Consider the following 14,497-nt stretch of genomic DNA (forward strand, 5'->3'; position numbering starts at 1 on the left):
CAGAACTGTTACCTCAGTTTTACCCTTTGTTAAAATGTAAACCGATCCGATATGGTTATCTACTATGAGGGTCGGTATAAAAAACTGCTAAATAAATAAATAAATAAATAAATAAAAGAACATATACTATGATCCCGTGGACTAACTTGTGTGCCATTTTCATACATTTTCAACAGTAAAGACTTTAATTTAGACACTAGGGATGTGCATTTGTTTGCAACGAAATAGGAAATAGAGACGATTTTTCCTATTTCGTTGCATTTCTGGGGGCGGGGGTGACGAAACAATAAGAAAATCCATGAAATTTTGTATGGTTTTCTTATCGTATTTTTTTTTGGGGGGGGGGGGACTTGATGGACTCTCTACCTGGGTAACAACAAGCTAGGTTGAGAGAACATTGCCCAAATCTCATCTTTGGGTGAGTTTCCTCACTCCGTAGGTCATCAAATCTTCACAAGAGAGCACTGTTCTGTTTGTACGTCTCATGTTGAATGTGAAAGTGGCCCCTAACCCCCTAAACTAATACTTAAACCTCACCTCGAGTTACTAGGTGGGCCTCCCATAGGGATACAAATACCTGTCTAGGGAGGAGGCACTATGGTAAGTCTCTCTCTCTCTCTCTCTCTCTCTCTCTCTCTCTCTCTCTCTCTCTCTCTCTCTCTCCTGCATCATACTGAAACAGGCCTGTCAGGAGACATCATGTAGCACTAATAGGTACACCCCTTTTTGGTATCACATGCGATATTGGAAAATGAGGCCCTATGTTTGTACTTTTACCCACAATAAGGAGGGTGTTTCTGAGGGTAGAGTTTGGAACTGTGCACATACTTTAGTATTCTGAAAAAATATGCATGTAGTTTTTCCTGAGAAAGGCACCCACGCAAATTAGCAGCTGCAAATGTGTGCAAGTACCTTTCCTTAGGTAATTTTCAAAGAGAAAGTAACACAGTAATATTGTAAATGATGGCAGATAAAGACCAAGGTAGTCCAACCAGTCTGCTCAATAGAGATTCATCCAATTTAGGTATATGTACACATAAAATCCCCTATGGAAGCCAACAATAATTATTTTCTTCCCACCAAGTCTTTTACCTGTCCTCTCAAGTCCCTTTCCCAGCATTGTCTCAAGCATGCCCAAGACCTGCCAAAGTGATGGCTTCCACCTCTTCAACTGTTAGGCCATTTCAGGCATGGCCATCTTCAACATTGTTTTTCTCAAAACCAATACTTTCACTTTGAACATTAGCAAGGACAAAACACATGCTAGCGAACCTTGCATTGAACTGCCAGTCTTAAAACTACCCGTCTCAGATCCAGAACAGTTAAAAAACCTTCTCGGAAAAATAGATCCGGATAAATAGTAAATAGTAGAGATTCCATTGTACTATGATATTGTTAGTAGCTATGTTATACTTTGACAATATGGCTCCTTTTCTTGTTGTAACAAATCTCAAAGTATTTACCTATAGTTAGAAGTTCATTTACTCAAGATTTTTCCTTGGTTTACTTTTGTAATAAATGTTTTTAATTTATGGTTGATGTAAATGTTCTATATTCTTTTCTGACAAGATATTTGGTAAAATTCTTGTATTGAAATAATGAAAATTCATAAATAAAAAAAAAACAAATGACATTGTAGGCATTTTTGTGAGCTTCCTCACTCTATTGCATTAATTTCTGTACATTCTGGTCACATTTGACAATATGTGTTTCAATATACAGTGTTTGTGGGTGATTTTAAGCATATTTTAGGCAATTCACCATTAGAAATCTGTATGTTTATTGAGTGTGTATTATTAATGTAAGAATTTTAGTATATACAATTGATTATTCATTCCACTACATTGAATATGAATCTAAATGTGTAAGGTAATCATAAGAATGGTCATTTTTCAAAACATTTTACTCGAGTAAACAGGGGTTTATCCATTTTAGGGGCATTGAAAATTGCCTCCTTTCCCCTCCCCCACTTAACTGCATGCTGTTTACATTATCCATGGGAATAAAGGGGCAAAGTTAGGTCCAGGAAGGGAAAGTATGTGCAAAGATTTTATTTTCAAATCTTTGCGCTTATTTTCACATGGGTACTTAGCCCCTACTTCAAAGGACTTACATATTATACATGTATAAAGTACCTACTTTACCTGGTCAGCTGCAATTTTCAATGAGAAACTCCCTTGGGAGTTTCCCTTTAAAAATTAGCTTGCAGGTCCTGTAATCACTAGGGTCAATTTGAAAATTGTTTCATTAAGTATATGTTATTTTATTATAAAGTATATTGCATTGTTTAGATGTTCATATTCAAAGCCTAGCTGGCTAGGTAAGTTAGCCAGATAAATTTATCTGGCTAACTTGCGATATCCAGTGGCATGGCTGTAGTGCTGAATACACCTAGGTAACTTTTGAGTTGGCTGGATAAATCTAGCTAACTTTAGACCTGCTCAATAGGTCTTATTCATCATTTTAATATAAATATAGAAAGGGGCATGGTTAGGGAAAATTTCCTGGTATGGCTTCACATAGCTATTTTACCACAACTCATGTTAAATTTATTGCATCAATGATATTTCATATCACAAGCTAAGACGTGCCCAGCCAAGCTTTTATTTTGGGCTATTGGTTGGTTGCTTAGTGAGAAAGAGAGAGAGCGAGAGAGATAGAGAGAGTCTGTAGAAGCTCACAAAAAAGTTAACTATTTATACCACCATAATAGGGGGCACTAGTAACTCGGGGTGAGGTTTGTGGGGTGGGGTGGGTTCTGGGGGGCAATTTTACATGCCCAGTCATACGTACGAACAGCACAGTTAACATCAATGAAGATTTAATGTGATTTGGAAGGATAGAAGGTGAAAGAAGAGTAGATTTGTACCATGTTCTCCTACCTTGCTTGATTGCAGCTAGGTAGATGGATAAGTCGGAACGTATCTGTCTAAGTGGAGTTGAATATCGGACCTTTAATGCCTAGATTTTAATGATAGAGTTTTGTTCTTAATAGCATACCTTTGTGAAAGTTATTCTGATTTCCTGTCCCTAGTCTTGAATCCTCCATTCAAGGATCTGAAGACTAAACAGAAGGTATTGAGATGATGGAGTAGTAGAATGACTTGAGGAAAATATGATATTATTCTTAGAAATGCTCGTGCCTTTTTCTCTGTTTTAGTTGTTCTGTCCCATTCTCCAACCTCTTTCATATATAAAGTATTTTCTATGTGAGCTCATCTGTGTCTCTTTTTTTTCCTCCATCACAGGAATTGGATATGCCTCCCAAGTAATAGAATCCTACCTGAACATCTACTACATTGTTGTCCTGGCCTGGGCCCTTTTCTACCTATTCAGTTCCTTTGCTGCAGTGCTTCCTTGGGCCCAATGCAATCACACCTGGAATACAGGTATAAATATTCTCTGGGAGGACAGAAGAATAAGGGTACAGTACTAGAAGAATCACCTTTCTTAGCAATGGTAAATTACTGAAACAGTGGCAAATTATTGTGGAGCTATCATGATATCCCTTTGAGGTATGGTCTATTAGTGCAGGATTGGGAGTCAAATTGATTTCTACAGCTTTTGGGCTGTTGGAATTTCAGGTCTGCTTCTGACTCTTTGTAACCTTGAATGAGCCACTTTATCTGCTTGTGTCTCAATTTACCTAATTGCAGCTGTAAAACTGTTACTGTTCTCTCTCCATATTTCATACATCAGAGGTTCTCAGTTAATATCTGTACAAATGGAACTGGAGTACTCAGAATAGCATTAGAGATCATTTAGTTTTCTTTTAGTGTACTGTATATTGATATGCAGCTGCCAACCACTGCTTGGTACATACTGTAAAGCACTCCATTAGCAAGGAGTCCATATTAAGTAATATTCCATTGACAGTGAGGACAATCTGACGAATAGAATCATAAAGGAGTGTATACTGTGCTGGAAACACCATAAATGAATTGACTCATCGTCTCTAATAATTGTGTCATGGCCAGTGTAAGAACATTTAAGGTAGCCAGAAGGCATTTGCACATCCACGTTTACAATGCTAAGACAATAAGGAAATCTGCAATCTTATGTAATTATACGAGACTATTATAAAACTAAATTATCATGGCTGCTGCTGTTATTATCACTGATAGTAGATTACAACTCTACTGTTCTGAACTTTGTAGCTGTGATATTATTGACTCTACAGTTATATCCCCTTTGGGTACAGATTGCAGAAGCTAAGCCCATCACTTGTTAGTCGGGAACCTTCTAGGCAACAACATGTGCTATGCAAAGCAGTGTCAGTGGCTCAGTGGATGGTACTCTTGCTTCCTGAGCCAGTGCTGAATCAATGGCCTAACATGGAGTGAAGGGCAAGGGCTCTATGCAGCTGAGATTTCCATCTTCTGAATGAGATATTAAACCAAGATCATGTCTTTTATCTGAATACTGAGCCCTCAATACTTCTTCCATAAGCAGGGAGGTTAAATGTAGTGTCATGGCACAATTTTAATTAATGAAGAATCCAACAAGGAAGGACAACAAAATTATTAATGATTTTTATAACTTAAAACATTTTTATTGTATGTCAGGCAAATGTCCGTGGGACCGTGCAGCTTCTGTTAGCTACGTTGGTACGCTGACACATTCACCTGACATACAATAAAAATGTTTTGAGTTATAAAGGACATCAGTAATTTTGCTGTCCTTCTTTGTTGGATTCTTCATTGATTATTTTTGGCTGGACTGCTCGCCTTTGTTGTTGCTTGACAATTTTAATTAACACAAGTTGAACATTTTGACCTGCTGAAATTGCCTCTATGAAAAAAATCGAATTAGACTTTGAAACAAATTCTACCTTATGCCAATTTTCAAAGCCATTTATCTGGGCTAAAAGCAATTTATGTGCCTAAATTGTCTGTCTGAAAATTGCCTTCCCTTGATATGGCTGAAAGTGCATGCATTGTGGAACAGAACTCATACTTCAAGCATTCCCAGAGGCATGTGTGTTCTGGGCAGGAATGGAAAATAACATTCATAACAGTTTTTTTTAAAGTATTTGCATGCTTAAAACTGTGTTTTATATGTTTAAATGAACTTCCCCCATGTAAGTGGGCTTTTGAAAATTGCTATAATTTATGCCATTGAATTGTCAATATATTTTACCTGCATGAAGTACACTTAATGCTGTTAAATGGCTTTTAAAAATTGCTATCATAGTATGTTACATTACATGCTTAACTCCTTTGAAAATTCACCCAATAGATTGTATGTTCAAGTCTACATGCACAAAAATTATATTTTCAGATTCATAAAAAATATCTACCTGCATGAATAGGAGGTGTAAAAGTCCGTGGTTACTTTGTACCCCCAGCATGTTTCAAACGGAAAATATGCACACATTTTCTTTTTTAAACTTGGTGCAAAGTCCACAGGTAAAACGTACCCATGAACTGCACAGCAAAGTTTTAAAATTGCCTCCTATACGCCTCCTTTTTCATTTGGCATGTTTCAGTAAGCCTACATACTGTCAGGCTTATCAAGTGAAGGGAGATCACGTAAAATGCTTGTTGAGAGAGATGCATGAGAAGCATGAAGAAGTCATCATTTGGCAGAGGTCGTAAAGGTTTTTATACTTGTAGCTGTTTTATCTCAGGAAAAGTGGTGTTGCAATTTTGCGTATCACACCACTGTATGGAGTTTGCTCAGAAGTATCCAGTATGAAGATAGAGGATGGTTTTGTTTTACAAGCTTAATATGTATTTGAGGAATTTCTCCTTTCCTGTCAGGTTGGAGGATTTGTTAGAGGATTGTCTGTTTTGTAAAGTTGCTGAAGTGGTGGACAGTAGTGACTAGAATATGGGGGACCTTTCTCCTTGCCCCTCCCCCCAAACCCAACCTGACAACTGTCATCTTTCTTTCCCCCCAAGCCTGATTTGACCACTGTTAGCCTTCTATCCAGCTCCACCCAAGAACTCTTCCCCTCAAGATCCAGCCTCCTATGTCACTCTACAGTACTGTGTTTTGCAGTGATCATGTTCCAGTGTCCTCTTTCAAGCCTCCTTCTTTGATGGGCCTGCCAGATGGTGACATTAGCAGTGCAGCCTCTTCCTTCATGCCTATATAACCAAGAAATCGCCTTCTTTTTCTGGCTGTGCGAGCTAATGGGAGACCACCTTCTTCTATCACATGGGCAGATGTAGATGACTCTTCACCTCCTTCCTGCCCATGTGGTGCAACCCAGTTGACTTCTTCCAGGGCCACATGGGCCGGTTCTGCACCCAATTCAGAGGTTTTTTGTGTTGGCCTGGAAACTTGGCAATTCCTTTAGAATTCTGGAGTTTCCTGGCAAAATCCAGAGTTCCCAAGTATGCCCATGGGTTAGCCTTATAACTGGCCTGTGTCATTTTAAGAAGGCTAATTAAGAAATGTGTTTCTAAAAAATATTAGTTTTTATTTATAATAAATAAATAAATATGCTCTCTCTCTCTCCCTTCTTCCTTCTCCCAGCCAGACAACAATATTGTTCTCAAAAAAGGGAAAAAAAAACCCCTTCCCTGTCCTTCTCAGCCTGCCACCAGTTGATCACTGACAAATAAATCACTTCCTCTCCTTCTCTCTCCCATCCAGTCAGCCACCAGTTGGTCATAAAAAAAAACAAGATAATAAATCAATCTCTCACTTCCCACTGCAAGCCAGCAACACTAATATAATACTCCTGCCCTGTAGACTTTATTCCCAGTTGGGTTTAGTTCCAAGATCTGATCTCTGGGAGGGGAGCAACTGTTGCTGAATGTTAAGAAGATAGCATGAGACTAAGTCAGTGCCTGCTCTTATCTCAGACCTGCCTTCTAGAGATCAGGTTGCGGTGCAGGATGCAGTGCAGCATGTGCAGATGGTAGCTCTTGTTTCTTCCTCATTTCTCCTGCAATCACCATTGCTTCGCAGACTGGCAGAAATTCTGCCAGTATCTGGTGCTGGTCCATTGACTGATGGTTAAGAAACAGTGGCATAGAATGCAGGTTATCACAAACAGCAGGGAGGCATCAAAACCTCCTAGAAGAAGAGCCTGTTGTATGGCAAAGAGCATGCAGACACCTAAGCACCCAAGGCATAGAGTGTGGCAAAGAACATTGAGGAAGCAAAGCAGAGTAGGAAGCAAAGCAGAGTAGGAGCAAGATACAGGATCAGAGATATGGCAGCAAGGCAGAATGGAAGTAAGATTTCCAGTCCTCCTACCATTCACATGGAAATTCTGGGAAACCCAGCAAAGGCAGATTGACTTTTAAGAAAACCAAGTTTTCCGATAACTCTGGCAACAGTTGTGAATGATGAGGGCTCACAATGTCCCCTGCCATTGAGAGAACATGTTTGCTGGGCACATTGGTTGGTGGACAGGAAAGTTAATGCTAGGCTACTTTACCAAGGTCTGGCCATACCACAAACTTGTATGCCAATGGATCTGTGGCCATGCCATCAATGGATTGTATTATTGTGTCACAGAAATTTCTGCTGGGATCTTCTTTACTGGAGTGGGTTGAGGTCTCTCCTGCTATCTGCACTATCTTTGGCCTGTGTCAGGAGACACTGGAGGCAATGTGGCTGTGGTGTATTAAGGTGGGGGAGGAATTAGTAGCTCAATCTCTGGGGCTACTCTTTCCTGAGCTGCATCTTCACTGTGCCTCTGCCTCTGGTGCTCTTGTTCATGCACTCTAATCACTGTATCTCCTTCATGGAAGTGAGACACTGAGACAGGAGGGTTAAACTCCCTTTCATCTGTGGGTCATAAACAGTATTGTTTTCTGTGAGAGGTTTCAGTCCCTCTTCCACCCAGGGCTAATACTTCCATTAGGAAAATTAGGTGCTCATCGAGAGTTGCAAACTTTTGGGAGCAGCAAAATCCTGCCAGTGCAAGGAAGTGCTCTGCCAGAGCCAATATCGCCAAAAAAGGGAGAGCTGTGCTAGAGATACTGCCACCAGTAGGAGGAAGCATTGTGTTGCAGCAGCCACCAGTAGGTAAGTTAGGGGTGAGGAGTGCATTAATAAAGGTTCATCTAGGGTGCCAAATAGTCTTCCATCAGACCTGCTTGTATCTGCTGTTGCAAGGAGTCAACAAACTGCAACACCTCTGCTTTCAGAAACCTTCTAACTTCTTCTCCAGAATATTTACTATGGGGATGACCCCACCCAGGTGGTGCTTCTGGAACTCAGATCCTCCATGGAATCCTCAAAATGCTTCAAAACTTGTATCAGCTGTCTCATCACTACCCAATCATGATGCCTCAGGGGGCAATCCAAACCTATGTCCATTTCCAGAGAAATGTCATGAAAGGTTGTCTGCTGGTTTGCTAACCTCTGCAACATTGAATATGTGGAATTCCAGGGAACACCAACATCTTAAATCAGCTGCTTATGAGCCATCCCAACTTATTCCTGCTTCTGACAGAGAAATTACCTACCCTTCATGCTACAGTGAAAATGCCCTGCTTTTTCTTCTTGCGACTATCAGGTCCTTCAGAACTGGAATGCTGTGTTCCTTGGCCTCAGACTCAAGGCATCCATTATTGCCATGTGCAAAAAGTGGGCAAAGCAACAGAGTCCCCGTTAGCCCCCATCTTCCACTCCCCATATCATATTTGCACCATTGTCTGTCACAAGAAAGCCTGCATGAACACTCCTGCTTCTCTTTTAGCTGCCAGTCCTCCAGCATCACTTTGAATTATAAGTTGTAAAGTATAGTAATTTGGAAGACAAACTGAGAAGTATATTTGACACACCGACAACTCAACCACCCACCTCTACAGTGTGGCTGAGCTACTTTCCATGTGTCCCAACCTCCCCTTTTCAGAGTGGACTATATATTGAAATTCTTGGCTTAGTGTGCAGCAGTGATCAAAAAGCAATCAGAATGTTAGAAATTCATAGAAAAGGAATGGAGAATAAAACAGAGAATGTCATAATACCTCTGTATCGCTCCATGGTGCAACCACACCTAGAGTACTGTGTGTAATTCTGGTCGCCACATCTCAGAAAAGATATAGTGGAACTAGAAAAGGTACAGAGAAGGGAGACCAAAATTTTAAAGCAGGTGGAACGGCTCCTCTATGAGAAAATGCTAGGGCTATTCAGCTTAGAGAAGAAAATCTGAGGGAAGATATAATAGATGTCTCTAAAATCATGGATGGTGAAGAACAGGTAGATGCGAATCAGTTGTTTACTCTTTCAAAAAATACAAAGACTAGGATCACTCCATGAAGTTACTAGGTTGCACATTTAAAACAAATTAGAGAAAATATTTTTTTATTAACACACAATTAAGCTCTTAAATTCATTGCCAGAGAATGTGGTAAAAGCAGTTAGTGTTGCTGGGTTTAAAAAAGGTTTGGGCAAATTCCTGGAGAAAAAGTCATTAAACTGTTATTAACCAGGTAGACTTACCTATCTCTGGACATAAGCAGCAGGGAATCCATCTACTATTTGGGATCCTGCTAGGTACTAGGGATGTGTAGGCCCAGCATTTTTTTTCAATTCATTTTTTGTTTTGGCAAGGAGGAGTTTCATTATTTTTTTGGGTGGGTTCATTTAATAATTTTTCTGGTTTGGTTTGTTTACCCCCCCCCCCCCACCCCCCAATAAACCTAAACCCCCCAAAACAAAAATAAGAACTGAAACAAACTGCCAAGCTGCCACATTCCACTCTGACCCCGCCCCCCCCCCCCTTGCACTCCCAAAAAAGCTAACTAGGGCCTCTTCCACGCAGTCTACCCCTCCTTCTTCTCTGCAAAAGACAAGGAGTGTGGGCCTTCCTGGCTGACTTAGACAAGTCCAGCCAGGGCCCGTTCAGGTCCCTCCATCCCCTGTTCCGCACCCCAGGATCAACTACCAGGGCCACATACCTCTTCTTAGGGGCTTCCAGGGTCAAAAGTGCAGGAAAAGTACCCACTTGTTCCTGCCCCCTGCCTGTCACACTTAGGCCAGCCCTATGGACACCACTAGCCTCTAGAAAGGATAAGTGGAGGCCAGGGAACTCCCCAGCTCCAGCAGTTAATTCTGGGGAAGGTGGGTGGTTGCAGGGTCCCAGGAGAGCCCTGGGTAGGCCCCGGTTAAGAAACAGCAGGTAGGCCCAGGTCCCTCAGCATCTTTTACATAGAGGAAGGGAGTCGTAGAGGGCTGTAGAGCCATTGTTCATTTTTATTTTTGGGACAGGGAGGGTGCCAAAAGGAGTTGGGGAGACCATTTATTAATTTAAAAATGTATAACCTGCACATATCCAGGGTTCATCTCACCAAGCCAAGTATGACAAGAGGAAGATACTCTCAGTAAAACAATCTACACTGACCTTAATGTCAGAGAGGGTTTATAAACATGCAACATATTGTTTGCCCAATGGGAGTTATTTAAATTCAATAATCTATGGACCAATATAGCAACTTTATGTTTTATTCTCCACTGGTCTGGTAATCAGTGCAAGGAGAGGAGTACAGGAGAAATATGTTAAATATGATCAAAATGTTAACATATGTTAAATATGGTTAACCTTTGGGTTGCCCAATCAACCAAGGAAATGCAGTAATATTGAGTCAGTCCCACACTTTAAATTCCATACAATCAATTCTTTATTTTGTCATGGCGGCATACTCCATTGCTTAGGACAGCGCAAGATTCAACAAAAGGGGTCCCCCGACTCGGACCCGTGTTTCGCCAAACGCGGCTGCGTCGGGAGCGACAGTAATTTTTTGCGGTGTTCACATGCTTCTAATTTGTTTGTATATGATTTTATGACCTGTTTGTTAATGTGTAATACCAATTGTGTATGTGCAAATATGTAAACCGCCTAGACGGATAGTCCCCTACCCATTGTGCGGTATATAAGAATTTTAAATAAATAAATAAATAAATAATAAATAAACTCAATGCTTTGGTGTAATTTCAGCGCAACCTTTGGGCTGCGACATTTTTAACAATCTGCTGAGCATGCAAGGCATTCATTGGGAAATCGAGAAAACATGAAATGACAGTAATCCAACTGTGTGCAGATCAGAGCCTGGAGGACTGACCAGAAATCATATAAACTTAGATAAGATTTTACAAGCTACGTATCTTTGACTAAAGACTTGATAAATGGTAAGATTAGAATCCAATATCACACCACGATTATAGATCTGTACTGCTAAAGAAATAGATTGGCCCCCAAAGACATAAGAGGATGGCACATCTCATAAAGAATCTCTACTTATTTTCATAACCTTGGTTTTATCAACATTGAACATAAGAACATAAGAAATTGCCATGCTGGATCAGACCAAGGTTCCATCAAGCCCAGCATCCTGTTTCCAACAGAGGCCAAACCAGGCCACAAGAACCTGGCAATTACCCAAACACTAAGAAGATCCCATGCTACTGATGAAATTAATTAGTCACTAACCAACCTCTTTCCCTTTTCAAAAATACTCCAACATAAACATGCAAGGGAATATTTGCTTGGTGGTAATCTTGTACGGGGGTTATTCAATGAGGGTAACCGATTTGCAGTTATCCTCTGGTGAATCTCCGTCTATTATTCTTTTATTAAGTTGAACAAAGTCTCACGAACTCTTTTTATTAATTTTCAATTTTTCTAAAAATCCCTTCTCCCCTGCTGCTTTTCCGCCCCACTGGTGTCCTGTTTCATACTTATCGGGACGTCGCCTCTGTAGTATCTTATGGGTACGGAGCTGCTTGTCCTAATTTTCAATTTTTCTAAAAATCCCTTCTCCCCTGCTGCTTTTCCGCCCCACTGGTGTCCTGTTTCATACTTATCGGGACGTCGCCTCTGTAGTATCTTATGGGTACGGAGCTGCTTGTCCGACACGGGCCATGTTTCGGCACGATGTGCCTGCTTCAGGGACTATGGGAGAGTATGCCGTGTCCAATAAAGGGTTCACAGCGTGTAGTAAACTTGTGTTCAGCTTCTTTTGTCTTACGAGCGACGCCTGTTGTGCTTGTAACACAACAGGCTTGTAGCACAACAGGCGTCGCTCGTAAGACAAAAGAAGCTGAACACAAGTTTACTACACGCTGTGAACCCTTTATTGGACACGGAGGCGACGTCCCGATAAGTATGAAACAGGACACCAGTGGGGCGGAAAAGCAGCAGGGGAGAAGGGATTTTTAGAAAAATTGAAAATTAATAAAAAGAGTTCGTGAGATTTTGTTCAACTTAATAAAAGAATAATAGACGGAGGTTCACCAGAGGATAACTGCAAATCGGTTACCCTCATTGAATAACCCCCGTACAAGATTACCACCAAGCAAATATTCCCTTGCATGTTTATGTTGGAGTACTGATAAAATTAATAGCAGTGGCTATTCCCTAAGTAAACTTGATTAATAGCCGGTAATGGACTTCTCCTCCAAGAACTTATCCAAACCTTTTTTGAACCCAGCTACACTAACTGCACTAACCACATCCTCTGGCAACAAATTCCAGAGCTTAATTGTGCGTTGAGTGAAAAATAATTTTCTCCAATTAGTCTTAAATGTGCTACTTGCTAACTTCATGGAATGCACCCTAGTCCTTCTATTATTTGAAAGTGTAAATAACCGAGTCACATCTACTCGTTCAAGACCTCTCATGATCTTAAAGATCTCTATCATATCCCCTCTCAGCCATCTCTTCTCCAAGCTGAACAGCCTTTCCTCATAGGGGAGCTGTTCCACCCCCTTTATCATTTTGGTTGCCCTTCTCTGTACCTTCTCCATTGCAACTATATCTTTTTTGAGATGCGGCGACCAGAATTGTACACAGTATTCAAAGTGCAGTCTCACCATGGAGCAATATAGAGGCATTATGACATTTTCCGTTTTATTAACCATTCCCTTCCTAATAATTCCTAACATTCTGTTTGCTTTTTTGACTGCTGCAGCACACTGAGCCGACAATTTTAAAGTATTATCCATTATGATGCCTAGATCTTTTTCCTGGCTGGTAGCTCCTAATATGGAACCTAACATCGTGTAACTATAGCAAGGGTTATTTTTCCCTATATGCAACACCTTGCACTTGTCCACATTAAATTTCATCTGCCATTTGGATGCCCAATCTTCCAGTCTTGCAAGGTCCTCCTGTAATGTATCACAGTCCACTTGTGATTTAACTACTCATCCACAAATTTGGTAACCTCACTCATCATATTCCTTTCCAGATCATTTATATATATAGGGGCGGATTTTAAAAGCCCTGCTCGCGTAAATCCACCCGGATTTATGCGAGCAGGGCCTTGCGCGCTGGCGCGCCTATTTTCCATAGGCCTGCCGGCGCGCGCAGAGCCCCGGGACTCGCATAAGACCCGGTGTTTTTTGTCAGGGGAGTGTCGGGGGTGGGGCCGATCGACGCGGCATTTTGGGGGCGGGACGCGGCATGGCCGTGCCCTCCGGAACCACCCCTGGGTTGCGTCTCGGCGCACCAGCGGCCCGCTGGCGCACATGGATTTACTTCTCCCTCCAGGAGGCGTAAATCCGTGGACAAAGGTAGGGGGGGGTTTAGATAGGGCTGGGGGGGTGGGTTAAATAGAGGAAGGGAGGGTAAGGTGAGGAGAGGGCGAAAGAGAGTTCCCTCCGAGGCAGGCTGCGCGGCTCGGCGCGCGCCGGCTGCCCAAAATCGGCAGCCTTGCACGCGCCGATCCAGGATTTTATAAGAAATGCGTGGCTACGAGCGTATCTTATAAAATCCAGCGTACTTTTGTTTGCGACTGGTGCGCCAACAAAAGTACGCGAACGCGCAATTTTTTAAAATCTACCCCACATTGAAAAGCACCGGTCCAAGTACAGATACCTGAGGCACTCCACTGTTTACCCTTTTCCACTGAGAAATTTGACCATTTAATCCTACTCTCTGTTTCCTGTCTTTTAACCAGTTTGTAATCCACGAAAGGACATCTCCTCCTATCCCATGACTTTTTAGTTTTCGTAGAAGCCTCTCATGAGGGACTTTGTCAAATGCCTTCTGAAAATCCAAATACACTACATCTACCGGTTCACCTATATCCACATGTTTATTAACCCCTTCAAAAAAATGAAGCAGATGTATTAGGCAAGACTTCCCTTGGGTAAATCCATGTTGACTGTGTTCCATTATGCCATGTCTTTCTATATGCTCTACGATTTTGATCTTGAGAATAGTTTCCACTATTTTTCAAGGCACTGAAGTCAGGCTCACTGGTCTATATTTACCCGGATTGCCCCTGGAGCCTTTTTTTAAATGTTGGGGTTACATTGGCCACCCGCCAGTCTTCAGGTACAATGGATGATTTTAATGTTAGGTTACAAATTTTAACTAATAGATCACAAATTTCATTTTTTAGTTCCTTCAGTACCCTAGGATGCATACCGTCTGGTCCAGGTGATTTGCTACTCTTTAGTTTGTCAATCTGGCCTACTACATCTTCCAGGTTCACAGTAATTTCGTTCAGTTCGTCTGACTCATCAACCCTGAAAACCATCTCCGGAACTGGTATCGCCCCAACATCCTCATTAGTAAACACAG

At 41.4% G+C, this 14,497-nt stretch overlaps 1 protein-coding gene across 2 annotated transcripts in view; it reads left to right on the top strand.

The window, feature by feature from the left end:
• The window catches only part of LOC115090605 (sodium- and chloride-dependent betaine transporter-like), a 230,648-nt gene that overhangs the window by 123,809 nt on the left and 92,342 nt on the right, over positions 1 to 14,497 (top strand). For both annotated transcript variants that reach the window (XM_029599946.1, XM_029599947.1), the window contains one exon: positions 3,249 to 3,389. In XM_029599946.1, coding sequence (XP_029455806.1) covers positions 3,249 to 3,389 — 141 coding nt within the window. The remainder of the gene's footprint in view (positions 1 to 3,248; positions 3,390 to 14,497) is intronic.

The sequence above is a fragment of the Rhinatrema bivittatum genome, chromosome 4, assembly GCF_901001135.1.
Source record: "Rhinatrema bivittatum chromosome 4, aRhiBiv1.1, whole genome shotgun sequence".
Classification (NCBI taxonomy): Eukaryota; Metazoa; Chordata; class Amphibia; order Gymnophiona; family Rhinatrematidae; genus Rhinatrema; species Rhinatrema bivittatum.